General features: G+C 36.8%; 1 protein-coding gene across 2 annotated transcripts in view; it reads left to right on the top strand.

Annotated features, from left to right (window-relative positions):
• The window catches only part of LOC124372183 (microspherule protein 1-like), a 35,225-nt gene extending 16,015 nt beyond the window's left edge, over positions 1–19,210 (top strand). For both annotated transcript variants that reach the window (XM_046830549.1, XM_046830548.1), the window contains exons 5-7: positions 3,409–3,547; positions 6,230–6,356; positions 18,892–19,210. In XM_046830549.1, the coding sequence (XP_046686505.1) occupies positions 3,409–3,547; positions 6,230–6,356; positions 18,892–19,195 (570 nt within the window). In that variant the 3' untranslated portion in view covers positions 19,196–19,210. The remainder of the gene's footprint in view (positions 1–3,408; positions 3,548–6,229; positions 6,357–18,891) is intronic.
• Positions 19,211–21,117: the final 1,907 nt, after the last annotated feature.

The raw sequence follows: 21,117 nt of genomic DNA, 5'->3' as shown, positions 1-21,117 counted from the left end.
TAAGAAAACCTTTTCTTAGCATGTGTACACCAAAAATAAACATAGAAACAGGATAAGTGTTGTGCAGGACTTAAGAGTGAATTTAAGTTCCATTACTCTTGGTATTCATATTTTAATCACATAGAACAATCAAAAGTTTCACACTAAGAGTTTATTTTTTGTGTTGATGTATTTTGATTAGTTTGTGCTAATTGTTTGATTTAAAATCTATGAGTAATAAAATAAAACTGTAATCTGCAATAATAGTTTTATTATATAAAAATGTTATACATATATCCTTATATGTTAAAAAAAAAATTAAAATTAACAAGAAATTTTTGAAACAACATTTATAATATATACTAATTGTTGTCAAAACAAGCTAACGAACACTTTTCGAACAATAAATATATCTTTATATATGGTCCAAAAGTTTCTTTATATTGTATACCTGGTTAAAGAAGGAGACTTAGTTGATTCTGAAATTTATAACGTGCTGTAATGATTCTGAATATAATTCAAATAATAGAGACATATATAATGAAAGCGTTAAAGGACGTTGTACTTTGCCAACCTTCCAGCACATCTTCCTTCTTAATTTCATACTGAAAGTTTGTCCACAACATCATCACTTGTGGTACTACAGTGATTATTAGAGCTGTGGTAATCTAGAAAATGGCATACCTTTTAGTCAGCAATTGACAAATAATATATCACTACTGTTGACATATTAAGTGGAGTGATTAAAAAGTAGTTATTGCTACCACTTTCAGTATTTTATAGTTAGAGCTTCACTTAATGTGATTAAAAAAGAAGCTAGAACTACCCCCTGTAGTTGTATCTTAACTTTTCTAGAATAGAAGTTGTGTAACTTCACTTTTGGTGTGATTAAAGTATAGTTACATCTACCTACCTATAGATATATCTCCATTATTTTGGAGTCTGTAGATAGGCACACTTCACTTTTATGTCTTGCGTGACTTTTAATGGCGATGTTTTTGCAAGTACGGGAAAGAAGAGTGTACGGTGAAAGAAGAGTATTGACTAAGTGCAAGGAGCTGATGCGGTTTGAAAGTGAGAATATAGACTTTTTAGCAGAACAATTTCTACCGCCTTAGTGACGAAACTCGGGGGAAAGCACTCACTCCAAGACAACGATTGGAGATTTTTCTTCGTTATACAGCTGATCCGGGGTTTCAAAAGTGGTGTAGCAGAAGATATTGGAGTGGACCGTTCGACAGTTTGTAAGAACATTAATTATGTGATGAACTGTATTTTGGAAAACGCAGACAACTGGATACATTTTCCTTCTACAGTACAAGAAATAAATAATGCAAAGTTGATGTGGCAAAGAAATTTTGATTTACCAACTGTTGTAGGTGCATTAGATTGCACGCATATCGAAATAAAAAAACCATCAATGTTCGGTGATGAGTTATATAAACCGGAAGGGTTACCCCAGCATCAACGTGCAAGCAACATGTGACAGTCAAGAAAGGTTCACTAGCGTTGCTGCAGAGTGGCCAGGATCAGTGCACGATTCTAGAATATGGAGAAGGAGTCCTGTTCGGGGATATTATTTCTCGTTTATGACGGTGCTGCGTGTTTACTTGGTGACTCTGGCTATGGTATTTCTCCTTGGTTAATCACCCCGTTCAAACCTCCTCAAACCGATATTCAGCGTCGATTTAATCGTGTTCATGCAAAGGAAAGGGTGGTGATAGAAAGGGTGTTTCGGACAGTTAAAGAAGAGATTCCCGATACTTGGCAACTGTGTTTAGATTGTCTCTAGACAGAGTACCAAAAGTAATTGTCACCTGTACTGTGCTGCACAATGTAGCTAAACACCTCAGAGATCCTTTAAATTTTGAAGACGACGCGAATGAAGATGGGTGTAACGAGGATGAAGGAGGCGGAAGAAGTGTTCGAAAACCAAGCAACAAAACAACGTGGCGAACAGAAGCGGAATGAAATGCTGGGTTTTATTTAAAATGTAAGTAAATTGTACAAAAAAATAAAATTGTTAAAAAGTAAAGAGACTTTTTTGAAAACCTAGATTAAAATACACCATACAAATACAAATAAAACCATAGGCCTAGTACAAATGTGCAGGGCCTTTGACATAACCCACAGCTCAATGAACACTGTTGGCAGGCATGCACATAACGTACGTGGTGCATTCATGCCATGTAAGCTATAAATCTTTTTTTTTTTTTTTTTTTTTTTTTTTTTTTTTTTTTTTTTTGTAGGATAAGGATAGTTTATTATTGGGTAAACTGGAGTTGGGTTTAACTAACCGCTAAGTTTACATATTAAACATCAGATTAAATGAATAGTCATCAGTTTGAGTTTCTTTCTCAAACTGTTCCTCCTTTCAACTTTTGTAACTCAATTTTTTCTTTTTCAATTTGAATTTTCTGTAATTCTAAACTGTTGCAAGAGAAACAAGTCTCTGTAGTTGCGGCGTATTCAAATCTTTTGTTTCACCTGTTTCGGTATGCCAATAGTTTTTTGTTTGCGGGCCTTGTATACGAGTTGTCAGCTTGAGTTCTCCAACTTTTTCTCAGGTTCAGATTCATGAGGTTGGGGTAGTTATTGCGATTGCGGCTGCAGCTAAGTTTTTTCCACTCGTCACTGCTGTCATTTCTTGTCGCTTCTTACTGAGGTTGACTGACATGCTCCAGCTGCAAAACTGCCTGGTACTTTTGTAAAAACTGGGTTTTCAGCCTCACCCAAATAATGCCAAAAGCATTTTTTCCCACTCAACGTAGTTTAATTTTTTTATTTCCTGTAGCTTTCACATCAGATTTCTTTTTTATTTTTGTTTTCATATTTTGGAGCATTTTGTTCATTTTGAGTAGCATTTACTTCATTTCCTGTAGTTTGGGAATACGTAGAACCAACAAGGTTTCCCACGCTTTCTTCTTTTCTAATAAGACTTTGGGAACCCTTGACTTTTCCAACAACACAGTATTTTCTGATAATATTTTTACAAATAGCTCCCTATCCGCAACCAATTTCTTATCAACGTCTCCTTCATCTTCAGATGATGTCATGATACCTATAAAACAGGAATAAGCAAGAGAACACGAGTGGTAACAGGAACACGACTCAGAACGGCACGTGAGTTGTCTGTATGGCCTGCGCCGCACTTCACCGCTGCAGATTGGAAGAGTGCGGAGTGGGGGAAACAAGTCTGAACATGAAAAGTAGCTGCATCTACACTAGAGTTGTATCTACCCGTAGTTGTATCTCCAATTTTTATAGAATAGGGTAGTTGCAAACTACGGAGTGTTAGCGCGTGTTTTTTATCACTCCAGTTTGAGATAAAGCTATCACTACACTGTAGTGTCTACTATGAAGTTGCTACGTTTTAATCACTTCACTCATTGAAAGCACATATTGAGTAAAATGTTGTGTATTTTTCAGAATGCTGCACCGACTCTAGAGACGTTCCAGGAACTGCTCCAGAGCAATCCGCATGTATTCTTCTCTGCTCGGACGCCCAAGGCATTAATGAACCATTGGCACCTCATGAAACATTACTACCTTTTACCCGACCAGACTGGTAAGCACTCTTTGAGACCAAAATAGTTTCTGATTTCAATGATTTTTAACAAAACTTTACAATGAAAATCCGGATGTACAATAAATTACAAGTCATAAAAACTATTATACCTATTAGGGCAATAAATCATGAAAATAATTCAGTGAAACATATTTTCTAAAAACACTTATTTGTCAACAGTTTGACTAGCATATTTTCCCACAACAAAGAATTTCATCACATTGTGTTGGTTTCATGTGCAAATTGGTATGTCAATCTATATTAATAGTTTATCTTAAAAGAATAATCAAACATACACTTATGAATATCATATAGTTATACATATGAATTGTTTATGAATTGCACAATGACAATGCTTTATTAAAGAAGTATTTGTAAAAAATTGTAGTCATCATGGAATTTTAAATCTAAGATTGTTAAAAACATTAATAAAAAACTGTTTTTAAAGGACAATAATGAAAATTTTTATGTTTTGTATAATTATTTGCAAAAATCACATATGGATGGGCAGACAGAAAACTACAGATTTTTATGGATGAGATAATATATTCCATGTAGTTCTTACATATGTTCTTTTTATGATGCCCTACATCTATTCTTGAAATTTTTGCTATCCATTTTAAAACACCCTAACAAAAAGTACTTCCTCTGCCAGGACTTGAACCCTGGTCTCTCACTTACTGCTGAGAATATGAAGTTCCATCTACTTATATTTTGCTAAATGCGCATTTAAAGTAGTTTACGGTATTTTTGTCAATATTGTTTGCAAGGAGGTGAAATTAGGTAGTATTTCATAATGCAGTTTTCACAAGATTTGTATTATGTTTAAATAGAACAATTAAGCTATTTATACGGCGATGGAATAAACTGTAACCCTAATAAATCTTGTATAGCAAATATTGCAAAATTATTTTTGTCACATTTAAAATACAGGGTGTGCCTGAAATGAGTCACAGGTTCAAATCCCGAAAATTTCAAATAGCAACAAAATTGGGTGTAACATTTTTGAAAATATCTTAAGTCTTGTCCAATTAACAGGGATTTTTTTAGAAACTTTTTCTTTTTTACTATGGGACGTATTTGCGAGTGTCAATTTAAACAAATTGGAACTAGCATTAGACAAGCTTATAAACGTTGTATCGTATAACCAGTTTGCAAGTTTTTTTAAAGCACAAAAATTTCCAAATTTGAAAAACTTTGGATTTGTAGATTACTATTATGTGTATTAGACCACCTTTTATGTGTTTGGATTATCAGTAGCTTTCTTTAAGTATGTAGTTTTCAAATCTAGTGTTCACCATGTTTGCGTTAACAGTCCCTGCTCTGTCAGGGTAATTACATCGGGAAGAGTGTTATCTATGAGGTCATTGAATAAGTATTGTATTAGCAATACAGCCAGTGTTCTGGTGAAAAATTCTAAGGGAATTATGTTTTTGTACTTTATGTGTATGGTTTGAGGAAGTTATTTTGTAGTTTGGGTCATTGATTTACGATTTAAAAAATGGGTTGTATGTTTGAAGATGCTGGCAACTTATATTGCTAGGGGAGATAGGCAGCTGTAACTGATTATTTGTTGAAGCTAAGGCAAATTAATTGTTAATCCATGACAGATTACCACTATTCCCATAGTCATAATGTTTTATTATGCTCCTTATAGAAGGTGTGTGTTTTAGAAGAAGTCCTCCAAGCTTTCATTGCTTATTTTTGATTTTGGATTAAGTACTTAAAGCTTCAGGGAATTTGCTTTATCTGCAGCTGTGGCCACTTGAAAACTAAACATGTTTACCTCTGGTTTTCTGGGGTATATGTAGTTTTTGTTTACAGGTTTGGCTGGATCCTGAAGTGAAGGTTTGGATTGGCTCTGTCATAAGTAATTTCAGGATGTTTTCTAGTTTTTCACTAAATGTTAGACTGGATCTTGAGGTCAAGCTATTAATAGCTATCTCTATTCGTTCAAATTTTGTTTTTATATCAGACATTTTAACTTTGAAAATAAATGGAACTGTCTTCAGTTGCCTGATTATCTTGAGTAGATGAGGTAGTTTGAGTCGTAGTGTGTTTCAGAATACTTGTTTTTGAGTTTTGGTTTTTAGTTTTCCTTCTAAGCATTGAAACAGTTTTTTCTAGTTCCCCTATTAGGGTTACAGTTTATTGCAATGCTCTATGTCAAATAGTTCAATGACAGGAGATCAAACTCTGAAACATCATGTAGCAATTTGTGCTGCTGAATAAGTTGTATTGGTCCTTATAATAGTAATTAGACAATAAATCAAAGTCTTATTTTCCCTCCCTTATCAGTACTGGTATTAAAATAGATTGGATGAGATTCATTACAAGATAGTATTTGAAACAAAAGTTTTGAAACCATTTCATCATGTAAAAATGTTTATGGAGGATAGATAAATTGTTGGGAAGATTATTGTGATGGAGTGGACATATAGACTGGATACCTCAAGATAGATGAAGTGCAGGAGAAAAGTAAGGATGAAGGATTGATGTTGTGTTCTTGAAGATAAGAGAGATGGAGTTGCCAAGAAGAATAACGGAACCTGTACCAAATAGTGATATTTATGATTGGTAGTAGCAGAACTTCTATTCTTGTGCTGTATTATTATTTCCCTTTTAATTCTGTAGTATTTTATCAGTCATCAAAGTTCCCTCACAAAATATTGTACTGTTTAGTTCAGCCTCTACCTCGCGAAGATGCCACTGTCCTCACGTTCTCCGATGCTGAGGAGACAATCAATGACTCGGAGCTGGCAGATGCAAGGGATGTGGCTCTGGAACAGGAGTTGAGCCTTGCAGACCGGTAAGTTATATTGGAACTCACATTCACCTTCTATATTGTGAACGAATCAAACCATTCAGTGACAGAGCTGGCAGTTGTATGGGATATGGCTCTGGAACAGGATTTGAGCCTTGCAGACTGGTAGTTATATTGGAACTCACATTCACCTTCTATATTGTGAACGAATCAAACCATTCAGTGACTTAGAGCTGGCAGTTGTATGGGATGTGGTTCTGGAACAGGAGTTGAGCCTTGCAGACCGGTAGTTATATTGGAACTCTATTCACCTTCTATATTGTGAACGAATCAAACCATTCAGTGACTTAGAGCTGGCAGTTGTATGGGATATGGCTCTGGAACAGGATTTGAGCCTTGCAGACTGGTAGTTATATTGGAACTCACATTCACCTTCTATATTATGAACGAATCAAACCATTCAGTGACTTAGAGCTGGCAGTTGTATGGGATGTGGTTCTGGAACAGGACTTGAGCCTTGCAGACCGGTAGTTATATTGGAACTCTATTCACCTTCTATATTGTGAACGAATCAAACCATTCAGTGACTTAGAGCTGGCAGTTGTATGGGATGTGGCTCTGGAACAGGAGTTTGAGCCTTGCAGACCGGTAGTTATATTGGAACTCACATTCACCTTCTATATTGTGAACGAATCAAACCATTCAGTGACTTAGAGCTGGCAGTTGTATGGGATATGGCTCTGGAACAGGATTTGAGCCTTGCAGACTGGTAGTTATATTGGAACTCACATTCACCTTCTATATTGTGAACGAATCAAACCATTCAGTGACTTAGAGCTGGCAGTTGTATGGGATATGGCTTCTGGAACAGGATTTGAGCCTTGCAGACTGGTAGTTATATTGGAACTCACATTCACCTTCTATATTATGAACGAATCAAACCATTCAGTGACAGAGCTGGCAGTTGTATGGGATGTGGTTCTGGAACAGGACTTGAGCCTTGCAGACTGGTAGTTATATTGGAACTCACATTCACCTTCTATATTATGAACGAATCAAACCATTCAGTGACAGAGCTGGCAGTTGTATGGGATGTGGTTCTGGAACAGGACTTGAGCCTTGCAGACCGGTAGTTATATTGGAACTCATATTCACCTTCTATATTGGAACAAATCAAACCAGTCAGTGACTTTCAGAATATTCGGGTGTATTTATTATTTTTTTTATTTAAACTAACAAATCTTTAAAAATACAAGGTCTTTTCAAGTTAAACACAACTTATTGACAAGATTCACAAATAACATCATATATTTACATAAATCACCATGATCAATAAATTAACACTGTTTGACTGAGGGTGGTGTTTTCATATATTCTGGGAAAGTTCTTGATCAAACCTTGAAATGAATTAGTTTTGTCATTGTTTCCAAGATTTCTTCTATTATAAATTTAATGTTTTTCATTCTAATGTTGTCAGATTCTGGAGCTTTATTCATGTTCATTTGCCTTTCCATTATCAATGGTGTGACCTTAGTTATATAAAAATTACTTGGAATAGAGAGCTCTTAGGGTTTTATCTCCTTGAAGGCTGTCTATTTGAGATGAATATAGTTGTAATTTAGGCTAACAGCACTCTCCATCAAATAGTCGGCATATCCCTGTGCGAATTGCTAATAAAATTGTAATTACAAATCAGACTCATTTATAGTTTTATCCATTGCCTTCAAAATGGGTGTGTCGACATTATTTGTTTCCTTCTGCCAAGGAGCATATTAATATTATCGTACACTTTTATGTGTTTTCCCTTATTCTTAAAAATAGTTGCTTATAGTGTTGGTTCTTTTTGATATTGATTTCATTATTGACCTTAATCCTCAATGTTTTGTATAATAACCTGAGTTGTTAGCAATATCATTCTTCCATCTCCTAAATGCCTATCTTTTTCTATAGTGAGGTTATATGAATAGTCATCCATCCAGTTTGGTTTAGCTCTTTTATCATCTGTTACTAGGCCCGTTGCAGTTCTCCATATTGTGAAATATTTTTTTAAACTACCTGATTCATATACTTCTGAAAATTTCTCGGTTAATCCTTCAAATTAACAAATTCACTGTTCATATTTATGTAATTTATCTTCATCTAGTCAGTTTCCTTCAGCCCTTATTTTATACAATTTTTGTTTTTGTTTTTAAGCAATTTTCAGTCTGTCTATTCTTTCATCTAGCAATTTAAAACACGTTCGCTACCAACCGGCACATATATGTTCCGGTAGGTCCATCAAAATAGACCACCATTGTATGAGTTGGGCACTTCTCACAGACCAGCTCAAAGTAGTGTGGTCATTACCGTAGCCCAAGAGTACAACATTATTCAAATCAATTTATATATCATTTTATAGCCTTAGGCAAACTTGATTCCACATCCTCTTTTTAACGTTGTATACATTTTGGCTAGTGGCACATATATGTGCCGGTCGGTCTGTAGCAACAAATTAGGCTTAGGCTTAACCTCAAATATAATCATTTTCTAGTTGCAAATCAAGTAAAAATTGCCATGACTGTGTGTGGACACATTGGGAAAATAATAAAAACGAGTGTTGATATAGTAGTTATGTGTATTGTACAAACTAAAACAAGATCTTTGGATAAACACTTTGGAAATAGCAGAATATGTTATAAAAAAACTCACACAAATGTCTCTTATTTATAAACTTCATTTAGGTAATGGGCTACATTTTAATCTTTGACATAAAACAGTTAGGAACTAAAAATGTCTTAGGTAATACACATTTTGTTCTAGTTTTTCACTTGTGCCACTCATTGAAACACTCTGGCATGCAGAGTCCGAATTTCTTGTCCTTTTCATCTGTGCAGCTGGAACATGTGAAGAAAGTTGTTTTCCGCTTCTTCTGTCTTATTCTACAACATGACACCGTAGCCTCTTGTTCAATTTGACTGGGTCATGGCTTTTTTGACCTGAGCGTCTTGGGTGGCTGAGAGAGCATTGTACTGGTTCCAATTGGATATAATTCTTTATAATTATATCCCTGTACAGCAAGTAGGATAACTTTCGAGGAAGCCCTGAAACTCTGTTGAACAAGTATGTACTGTTCCATATGGAAACGTCCATTAGGTGGAAAAAAATTTTAATATACCATCTGAGAGATTTCCTGGGTGTGGAGTAATATGAGAGCATCTGATCACAACGATCTATGCCACTCATGCCTTTGTTATAAGCCACAACCATGCAGGGTTTTCTAGTTACTTCACCTCTTTTATTTGTCACGTCCGTCATCTGAGGGCCATGTGTCGTTGAAATAGTGATCACATTGCGCTTGTCACGCCATTTCATTACAGTTACATTGTTTCTTTGGCGGCTAATGGTTTCTCCCTTTTTCAATTTAGGTTGGATAACTTCTGGGGGGTTCCCAGCCCTGTTGGCTCGCAAGGTGCCACACATACCAGTCTGATGTTTCATGAGATTTTCAGCCAAGTCCACGCTATTGTAAAAATTGTCGAGGTATACAATATGACCCCTATCAATATAAGTTTCAAGCAATTTCATTACAACTTCATGCGCGTGTCCTTTCATTGGGTCAACAAGTGTTCCTTTGCCTTGATAAATAATAATATTCAATACAAAGCCATCTGAAGTTGTTAGCTTGTACAGCTTTATGCCGTATTTGTGCGCCTTGTTTTTTATATATTGCCGGAACGACAAGCGTCCTCTAAACAAAACCATGGCCTCATCCTGAGAGAGAAATTGGCCAGGACTGTAAACCTTCCTAATGTTTTCAAGGAGATGATTTAGCACTTGGTCTATTTTGTGCATTCTGTGACCTATGGGGTCAGTTTCGGGATCATAGAAACATAAACTACGTAGTATACATTCAAACCTATTACGCGACATGGTGTTGCCAAAAACAGGGTGCTCATACTCAGGATCTTTAGACCAATAGTGTTTGATCGATGGAAATTTTATTGTACCCATTAACATTGTCAAGCCTAAAAACTTTTTTAGGTCTTCTTTTGTCAAATCTGTCCAATAGTTTATAGGGGCATGTCTGTTAACAGGGCCACCTCGAATAGTGTTTGCTTTCTTGTTTGTCCAAGAGACGATTTTATCCAAGAGATCATCATCAAATATATTTGAAAAGACTATAATTGGATCAGTAGTGTCAAAATTTATTTTTTCATTTCTTGCGAAAACAAGAGGAGGAGGAACATTATTGGTATCTGTCCAAGGGATATTATTATTTTGATATTCTGCATGTACTCCATCAATGACTAAACGGACGTTCGGATCGTCTGCTAAAGCAATGTTATCAACATTTTCATCACAGTCTACTAGCTCACTACCTTCATCGTCACTACTATGACTATTGCTGTCATCAAAAACTATCAGAATTTGGTTGGTACTCACTGGCCCCATCTGATGAAAAAAGTGAACTCAAAGATCGTACATCATCATCACTAGATCTGTCCAAAGCGCGGTCAATTTCACTATTTGTAACCACTAGTCTATTGTTTGTATCATGATCCACTTTTCTTTTTCTATTATTGTCCATTTTCAACCACTCACACTAACGTTCTATGTAAAATCACCACTCACAATCCAAAAAACTAAACTTTTACAACAAAAGAAAGCACAACATAACCTTTCCAAACATCCTGTAGCTCTGCTCTGTGACTAATGACCTCGTTTTGCCGCGCACTGTTACAGCTGATGCAATGCTAACTGGGCGAAAAGCAAGGCAGGTTAGCCAACTGCACCAAGGAAGAAATTGTGAACATACCGAGAGACCAAGCGGCACAAATATGTGCCAGACATCCCTGTAGACCGATATGAAAGAATGAAGTCGAAAGAATAGACCGATCGTTACCACAGCCTTTTATTTAATAAGACTACACTGGCACAAATATGTGCCGTCGGTCCACTGGAACTGTACCGAGCGGCACAAATATGTGCCATCGGTCTATGAGAATGAACTAGCCGGCACATATGTGTGCCAGCCGGTCCATATTAATGAACAAATTTTTTACATTTCGGTAGCGAACGTGTTAAATATTTTAGTTTTTATCTATCCTATATGTACATACATGGTTACTCTTTACATAAATATGATCAATACATTGTATGACTACTCCCATTCTAATTTCCTCTCTGATGTAGTCCTGAACACTTCTTTGAAATTCCCAGGCCGACAGCATACACTTTAATTTATTACATTTAATTTTTATTTTTGCGTGCATTTATATTGGTATCCTCTGTAAATATTACAATTATACTGTATTTATTGTAACAATAATTGCATGATTAGATTAATCCTATTTTTACCATTAACTCTTAGACTGGCAATCGAGATTATAATGTTGGTCCAAATCAATTCCATAGTATTAGTCGACATTATAATGTCGATCCGACACACTCAGTTGACAGTTTTTTTCTGAGGGATAGAGATGGGATTTTCCGCACGTAGACCTAAAAGGACCTTTGTGCCCCTCTTACTTATGTTTGTGCCCTCAGAATCTTTTACAGATGCCAATAAGGTTTGAGGGCTCCTGTTCTTGGGGCTGAGAAGGTATGCTCTAGGAATTGTTTCCTACTTTTAAATATGGCAGAACAGTTTAGCCATATGTGTTCTGCTGATTCTTCTACTTCTCCACAGCGTCTGCATTTATCAGTCTTACTAAGACCCACCCTTATAAGATGTTTTCTAAGGGGACCATGTCTGTCAACATCCCTAATATCAATTTTATATCCTCCTTACTTTGTTCTAGGAGAGATGCCCACCCTTTAGCATAAGGAGATATAAACATATTTAGATTGTTTTAATCCGGAGGCCCTACTCCAGTTAAAAGGATCTTATCCTCTTTTCCCAATCTTTTATGAGAGTTTTGCTGTAGGAGAAAGCTACTCCATAGCCTGTTTGAGGCCCTACCAGTAGGGATTATGTACCTATTTTGGCGAGGGTATCTGCTTTTTTGTTTCCATGAATGCCCTCATGGTCTGACACTCAACCGAGTGTAACTCTGTTCTTCTTTGCCAGTTACACTAGAACTGCTTTTTAGTCAAACAAGCAAGTGTCATTTGCCTTTAGTGCAGCCTGGATATCAGAGAGGGTTAACTATTCTGCTCCTTTTGGCCTCATTTGCATTAGTCTTCTGGCACATGATTCTATTGCCATAACCTCTGCTTGAAAGACTGTGGCATGTTTTCTCAGGGGCACAGCTACGTTAACTCCTTGTCCGTAAATACCAAATCCTGCCCTAGAGTCAAGGTGTGAATCATTTGTATAGAACTTCTGGACTCCTTTAGTAGGATAGGCCTCCTTTATACTCCATGTTTTCCTATCTTCAATAGACAGTATGTATGGTTTTTCAAAGAAATATTTCTTAACCATACTTTCTAATACTTTCTAATACGTTGGTTATCATTTCAGTCTCATGATTATTAGCATAGCATTATAGAATTATTCCTCTCTTTTCTGCTTTTGTTAAGAGGTTGTCAACCACCATCGCCCAGAGGAGGGAAGACAGAACCCCTCCCTTGGGACAGCCTTTCTGGGCCGTGATAGTGGCCGATTCATCCCCGATCTTTGCTGTAACTTGTTTACTTTTTAGGAGGGCTACTATCCACTTGACAGCATCTAGAGGAACTCCAAACTGTTTCAAAGCTGCCTCCATGGATTGGCTACCCGATTAAAAGCTCCATCAATATCAATAAAGACACTGACTAGGGCTTCTTTTTCTTTGAAGGTGTCCACTAACCTGTGGAGAGCGGTGATAGTTGACCTACCTTCCACGTATGCATGTTGATATAGACTGAGTGGGTATACCCGTAAGGTTCCGCCCCCTATGTCTATTAATTATCATTTTTTCCATAGTTTTTACTATGAAGGAGGTTAGGCTTGTAAGTCTGTACGAGTTGGGTTTAGACGGATCCCTGTTATTTTTTCACACAAACACCACAAGTGTCGTCTTACAGTTCTTTGGAATGAATCCTAGGGCATAACTGCTTCTAAACATAATAGTCGGTGTATTTAGTAGAATATCCAACCCTTCTTGGTGAAGGGCGGGTAAAACACCATCTGCCCCAGGAGATTTAAATGGCTTAAATGATCTTATTACTCATTTAAGTTAATCCTTTCAGATGTAAAAATTATTTTGGCCATTGTCTGGATTTAGCAACCTCCTGACCAGATCTCTCCCCTGCTAGAGAATAAAAATCCTCATTTAGAGTCAAGAGACTGCCCAGAAAGTGTGTCTCCAACAACAATTCTAGAGTCTCCTTCTTGTTCACCGTAAGGCCTCCATTAGCCTTTACTAAGAATCTTGGAGAGTTAGAGTGATCAATTGGAATTTGGAGAGTTTTATGAAGCCTGGCAGCTTCTAGTAGGCTGTTTATGTTTTTGCAAAAATGTTTCTAACTTCTTTTTTAATTTTTAAAAATTTCTTTAATTGTATTCATTTAGGGAATATTGGTATTGGATCTAGTCACCTGTCCTTTTTGTCCATTTTAAATGTTTTTGGGTTTTGCTTTTGAGTGATTCTTATCTCATAGTCCACCAAGGCACATCTTTCTTTAGCCTGTTTTGTCTAAGGGGGCAGTTTTTCTCATAGGCCTTTATGATAGCTTGCTCTACCAATTGAGTTGACATTTCTAGTTCAAATTAATTTTTCTGATAGGGTTCTATTTCCTCCAGCTCTTCTGCTAGGGACACTCAGTATCCCCTCCAGTTGGTGAATTCTGGAACCCTGTGGGTCACATTCACCTTAACTGCCACCTCTATGTCTAACTTAATATGGCAGTGGTCCAAGAGGCCTCCTTTGAAACATGCCACCTTACTATATTAAAATAATACAGGTGAAAACAAACAAATTTCATCATATAATATATAGCCCTATCTTGCTTAATTTTTTGTCTGTCTGGCTGTAGGTGTTTTTTAGAAATTCATTTGTACCTATAAAATCGTTTGAGATATCAAGTTGAAACTTTGCAAGTTTAATGATCTTATTATTGTACATAGACAATAGACTATAGACAAATCTCTTTATTTACATGATCGTAAAGAACAGTATAGCGTCAAATATTTAAAACAGTTATAACTCAGAAATAAACTTTAGAAGAGATAAGTAGAGCAATTTTGGAAAAGTTCATCTGAGATGTGCACTCCTTGCTCTCTCAATAAATTCCTCCAGGCTGTAGATGGTTTCGGAGATGAGCCAGCTACGTAGTCTCTGCTTTAAGGAAATGTGATTCCCCTTCTTGATTTCAGGTGGTAGTAAATTGTACAGCCTTGCACCAGCGTAGGACGGTTTCATGGCGAAAAGGCTCATTCTGTGTGCTGGAAGGGCAAAATCATCCGCAAATCTGGTGTTGTGGTTGTGAGCATTGGCGTTCCTGGGCAACCCAAGGCTACTGGCATACAGGATGACTTCCATTATGTATAAAGATGTCACAGTTAAAATTCCCAATTGCTTAAAAGCAATCCTGCAGCTCTCACGATATTGAAGACTGGCCATGCACCTAACTGCCTTCTTCTGGAGTACCAGCACCCGCTGGAGGTTACTGGCAGAGGAGGCACCCCAAAGAATGATCCCATACCTAATGTGGGTCTCAAATAAAGCAAAATAGGCAGTTTTAATTGCTGGACTGGTGCAGGTCGCTTTGACTCTTTTCAGAGCAAATAGGAACTCAGCTTCTGGCATAAAGAGTCGATTTGGCTACGCCATGAGAGCCGGTCATCCAAGATTAAACCCAGGTGTTTAATGGATGTTACAGATTGTAAGTTGGGTAGGTCATATACATCATTCTTATGTCGCCCTACTGACAGTTGTTTTGTTTTGTCTTCATTAAGTACAAGGTCGTTGTTAATACAATATTCATGTGCCATATTCATCGCAATGTAGGTTAATATCTCCAATGCTTCAACTGATCTGTTGTTAGTGATCAGGACGGTGTCATCAGCATACATGATAGGGAGGCAGAAGGCCTCTAAGTATCTAGTAAGGTCTTCAGTATAGAGCACAAACAGCACTGGACCCAGTACCGAACCTTGAGGAACACCCCTATTTACTCTCAGGGGAGATGATCTGGCTGTTTTTGTTTGTCCATTTTTGAGCTGCTTCAGCTCTACTATTTGCTTGCGGTCGTGAAGGTAATCTCCAAACCAGTTCAAGGCTGTGTCTGTTATTCCCAGTGATCTCAGTTTTTCTACTGTTAGGCCATGGTCGAGGCAGTCAAAGGCCTTACTAAGATCTAGGAATACGTTGACCACAGTATTTCCAGCTTCCAAACTGTCAATAATGCACTCAACCAGATCCACCAGGGCAGTCGTTGTTGACCTTCCAGAAATTAAACCATGTTGGTTTTTGCGAATAAGAGAATTTTGCTGTAGGTGGTTTAGTAGTCTGGATAACAAGACTTTCTCGATAATTTTGGATACCGCCGGGACAAGTGATATTGGCCTATAGTTTTGTAATTCCTTTTTACTTCCCTTTTTGTGAAGAGGGTGCACTTTTGAAATTTTTAATTTTGATGGAAAAACACCTTGGGCTAGGGATTTATTTATTATGTTTGTTAGTGGCAAGCAGACTTCTTCTTTACAGATCTTTAACAACTTGGGCGGGATATCATCGAACCCTGTAGAAAGCTTTGGTTTCAGTGCTTTAATGGTCTTAATTACCTCTTCAGTATTTGTCGGCTGAAAAATGGAGAGTATTATGTTGGGCCTATGATCAGTTATGGTACCTACAACAGACATTGTACCGTCAACAGGGCTAGCATTTCTGATTGTGGCATCCGCAACATTAACAAAGAAGTCATTAAAATGGTCTGCTACTCTATTGATGTCCTGGGTAGTTTTCCCCATGATCTCCAACTCCCAATCCATGTTCCTGTCCTCTCTGCGTGGTGCTCTTTCACTATTAATGATGCTCCATATTGCTTTACTCTTATCTGTGGCATTTGATATAAGGTCTTCACTGGCTTCTTGTCTGATCAATTTAAGCTTCAGGTCGTACTCCTTTTTCTTCAGGGAAGCATCTATTTTGTCTTCTTGAGTGCCACTGATGATAAACCTTTCTTGGGCTCTAATAAATGTTTTCCTTAGTTCTTCGGACTCTAGGTCAGTAATACCTCTTTTGTTTTGCTTTCTTCGGGTGAGCTTGTAGGGACAAGTTGTGTTCAGCGCCATGAGTAATGTGTTAATGAAGCTATTGTATGCTAAATCAGCACTTTCAGTGTCGTAAACCTCAAGCCAGTCTTGCTCAGCTAGAAGATTCTTAAGTGCTGTTAGGTTCTGTGTGCTGAAGTGACGTCTATAAGATGAGGAGTTCTTTGTTATTTTGGACTGGACATCAATACTTGTTAGTTGCGCAGTGTGATCGGAGATCCCGTTGTTTATCACGTCAACATGAACCATACGGTTGTTGAGATTAGTGCCCACAATGTCAATTGATGTTCTGGAGATCTTGGTGATTCTTGTAGGTGGAAAATTAAATCTATTAATGTTGTAGGTGGCCAACATTTCCCTCAAACTAATATTGTCGTTTTTGTTGTTTGAGTGTTCCAAGCCATCTACATTGAGGTCCCCAACAATACATATGCCACCGTTATTTGCAGGGATGGTGTCTAGAATACTGGACAGAAGATCAAGTGCACTTTGAAGTGGAGCACTTGGAGGTCGATAAATGCCAATGATGTACAAGTGTCGTCCCCTACTGATTGATAGTTTTACTGCCGCTGTTTCACACACTAGTTCTGTGCTAAGTCCCTCGATGTTCAGACTCTCAACTGTATTAGCCAGGCTATTGAGTTTGTAGATGGCTACACCTCCTTTCTGGTGGTTGCTTCTGCCAAAGGCAGCCACCAGTGAGTAGTCTGTAAGTCTTGTGTTGGCAATGGAGGATGGAGTTAGGCCGTGTTCAGTAAGAACAGTTATGTGAGGTTTCGTTAGAGTCAGAAAGTGATTTAGTCTCTCAATCTTGTTATTGAGACGGTCAACATTTTGGTGGACAATTAATGTTTTTTTAAAGCTGAGTTTATGAACACTCTTGAGACATATTTCAGTTGGCCTGTTTTCCATTTTGCATTTTTCTTCTGGCTTATCAATAAAAAACTCTTCTGGTCCACACTGGCATCAGCCGCAGCCCTTGATGGAAAAACTGAATGCCTACTTCCATAGACAGACTGCATGGTATCAAGATTTTTTGGGGTTTTCGTGAGGTTTCCTGCACTGTTTATTTCGTTGTTAGGTGGCCTATGTACTTCAGCCACTACTACAATCTTATTATAGCCTTCATCCTCGCTGAGGCAATGTTTTGACTCCATCAGAGGCGTTTGGCAATTTACTGGTTGTAATGTACTGCGCTGGATGGATGATTTTTTGCCAGATAAGTGGGAACCAAGTGGTAGATGTCTACTTTCTTTTTCTACAGTTGTGTTAGTTGATAGTTTGGGTTGTAGAATTTTTGACGTTGCGGCTGCTTTCACCACTTGAAGGGAGACACTAAACATGTTTTTCTTTTTACCTGTGATTGAGTTGATGTTGCCCTGATGGGTTTTTCCACTTACGTTTAAATAATTGGATTTAACCTGAGACTTTCTATTGATGAAGGGTGTGTTCTGTGTAAGCTTCAGTGGGCTCGCTGTAGGCTTTTGTTTGTTAAATAGTTGAAGTTGATTTTGGAGTACTTCAAAAGATCGCTCCATAAGTTCTTGGCGAGCCTTCAGCTGAGCCACGTCAAGTATTAGGGGTAAAGAAAGGTCTTGAGAGGTAAATTCTGAGTTATCCGTTTGTATTTCAGTTGTTTTGAATGATTTTCTTGTTTCATCTACATTGTGTTTATTTTGTCTAACTTCCTGTAATGCTAATTTAAGATTTTCATTTTCCTTTTCAAAGGTGAGTAGGGCAGCTTCCATTTCCCTATCCTGATCTTCACACATTTGCCTCAGAGTACGTTGAAGATCTTTTTCCTTGACCAGTTGGACCTCCACCTCCTGTAGCATTTCAGTTAAAACTGCATTGCGTTTCAACAGAGCTTCGTTTTCGTTTTCTAGTTTTAAGATTTTGTCTTCATTATTCACTAATTGAGAGTTTTTAAGTGTCAGCTCATATAGTTCCTGCTTTAGTTGAATATTCTCAGCTAAAAGCGCATTTCCAGCTTCTGCAGCCAAGGTGAGAGATGTTTCAAGATCTTCAATTTCATCCAAGTTCTGTATGGATATTAGATAAAAGTTTGAAACTAATATAAGTTACAGAAAGAAAATGACAGCTGTTAAAAATTTTCAAAGCTATTAACTTTAAGACAAGTGATTGCATTAAAAAATAATAAGAATAATAAAAAATGGCCCTTATCAATACAAACATGTTGGTACTATGTTGAATGTTCTATGCACCTGATAAGGATACATTCCTAATGCTATAATTGTAAGCATTAGTTATTTAGTATTTACTCAAACCTTTATTTTAAAATTCTTAATTATTTCTGAACTACTTATTGTAGAAGATTTGAACTTAGCGTATAAGTTTTGAGCTGAAATCACAATGAGATAATGATTGTCCTTATGTTGCTAGGCGGGCCAAGAAGGAAATCCGGACGCTGGAGAATGAGATGGGCCGATGGCAGGTGCTGGTGGACTCTGTTACTGGCATCAGCCCCCTGGACTTCGACAATCAGACTCTCGCTGTGCTCAAGGGACGACTTGTGCGGTACTTGATGCGCTCCAGAGAGGTTTGTACTTTACATAATTTATTAGCTGGTGACGTGCTGTTAACTGTTAAACTAATTTTTAACTCATATTTAGTCAAATTGCATTATTTGTTTCTATTCTGTTTTAATGTGATTGTTGAGTTTAGCTCCAGTTCACTTTCCACTTAGTGCCGAAGTGACCTGTTGACAATTACGTTCATTTTTATTCCGAAGTAAGTTGTTGACGCAAGTGCTTTCTTCACTTTTAAGAAATCTTTTAGTCAAACTTAAGTAAAGGATAGATTATTTGGCATATTACCTCTTCTAACCACATAAAATAGGAAATATAGATCTTTACTATTATAGTAAAGTTATTAATAGTTCCTCTCCATACATTTTCATTATTATCATCATCATTTATTTTTTTAATCCGTATCAATGTCTTTAGAATTAATAAATGAAACATCCCTTTGCATCAAACAATACATATTATAAAATTGAAGCAATGTTATTGCTAGACAGTGCACCTGCCCCAATATAGTTAGTTGAGATAAATAAAAAAATAAAAGTAATATTAGACAGGTAAACTTTAAGTTAATTGTATCGTTTCACAATTAAACCATTTCAACAAGTCCTATGGATACCACTTTCATTTATCACGCCCACAGTTAGATTAACACTTTGAGTGCTGGTCCTAAATAACATGTAACTCTGTAGAATGCTGGGCGTTTTTGGTGGTTTTCAAAAATTTATTACAAAAAAAGTATTTAAGGTATAAGAAAAATACTTACATGTCTTAATTCAGCTTACTTTCGTCTTTCTTTTAACGTGAGATTGTTGGTGTTATTTTAAAAAACTACACATAAAAAATGTTTTTGAAAAACATATTTTTTGAAAAAAAAAATTTTAGAGTTTTTTTATCTAACAAACTTAACTAAGCATATATACAATTATTTACAATGACCCATTTACAAATATAAACTATCCTTTGAATAATACAAATCATGTTTTTATATTTTGTAGTTTTTTGACAAAAAAACTATGCCGATATATTGATGCGTCGGTATTACTTTCGCCGTCAGTACCGTTTTCAGCATCTTTAACATAATAATATACTATGTAAAATATGAATATATTTTCATTTTATTCATATGAATAGAATATTAGTTGAATAAAGTTAATTTATTATAATACTAATTATAGTTTGATTCACGAAAACAATAACATAACCAAAGTTTTAGACTGATGTTTATATGATAAATAGACTTATTCTTACCTGAAAAATTGTGTCTCATCTTCTTCCATGAAATCAGAATCAATATCAGAATCGTCAAAAATACTATCAACAACAATAAAACTATCTTCATCTAATAAATCACTGATCGCAACGCCGCCGTTCAAGCTGCGAGAAGCCATGATTGCGACATCGACTGCCGGCTGCAACGAACGTCACGTCAGCTGCACGTAAACAAAGCGACCAAAGTTGCTTTGTCATCAAGCTCATTAAATACATCTGACGCTTTCTAGTGGTGAATTGTATTACTAAAAACCCAAATAACATTGTAGAGTAGGCAAAACCCGTTTAAATACGGACAATGTAATATAGTACCAATTGAAATGACAACCACGTAAAACTACGGGATTAGCATTCTTCAGAAGTTTCGCTGTTCCGTAAAATTACGGGATTAGCACTCTAAGTGTTAAAGATTAGATTAGATTAATAAGGGAGTATAAAGGAGTCTTAATTCCCAATGTGTCAACCTAAGCTTATTGCACACTCCAAGTTCTGCTAGTAGGACCTGCCTACCCCCTATACCTTCAATGAAATCCAAGAGCTTCTGTCCAATGTTAGCGTTGAATTCATCATCTGGCTGTAGGGTTCCAAATAGGATTCTTCTCATAAGCCTCTCACAACCTAAAAAAATTTGTTCAGCAGTCTCCTCCAGCTGATTTCATAGTCTACACCTAGGATCTTTAGTAATGAGTCCTTAGGTATACAAGTGTTTGTTGAATTAACCTTGTTCAGTAATAAATAAAATTACCTGTATCAAAAGGCCTATATTTAGCTTCATCAGCCAGTTTGTGAACTGGATGTTAGTGTCTCTAATGAA

The sequence above is a fragment of the Homalodisca vitripennis genome, unplaced genomic scaffold (assembly GCF_021130785.1).
Source record: "Homalodisca vitripennis isolate AUS2020 unplaced genomic scaffold, UT_GWSS_2.1 ScUCBcl_2703;HRSCAF=7720, whole genome shotgun sequence".
Lineage (NCBI taxonomy): Eukaryota > Metazoa > Arthropoda > Insecta > Hemiptera > Cicadellidae > Homalodisca > Homalodisca vitripennis.
Note: the sequence above shows the minus strand (reverse complement) of the source record. Positions and strands in the feature narration are given on the sequence as shown.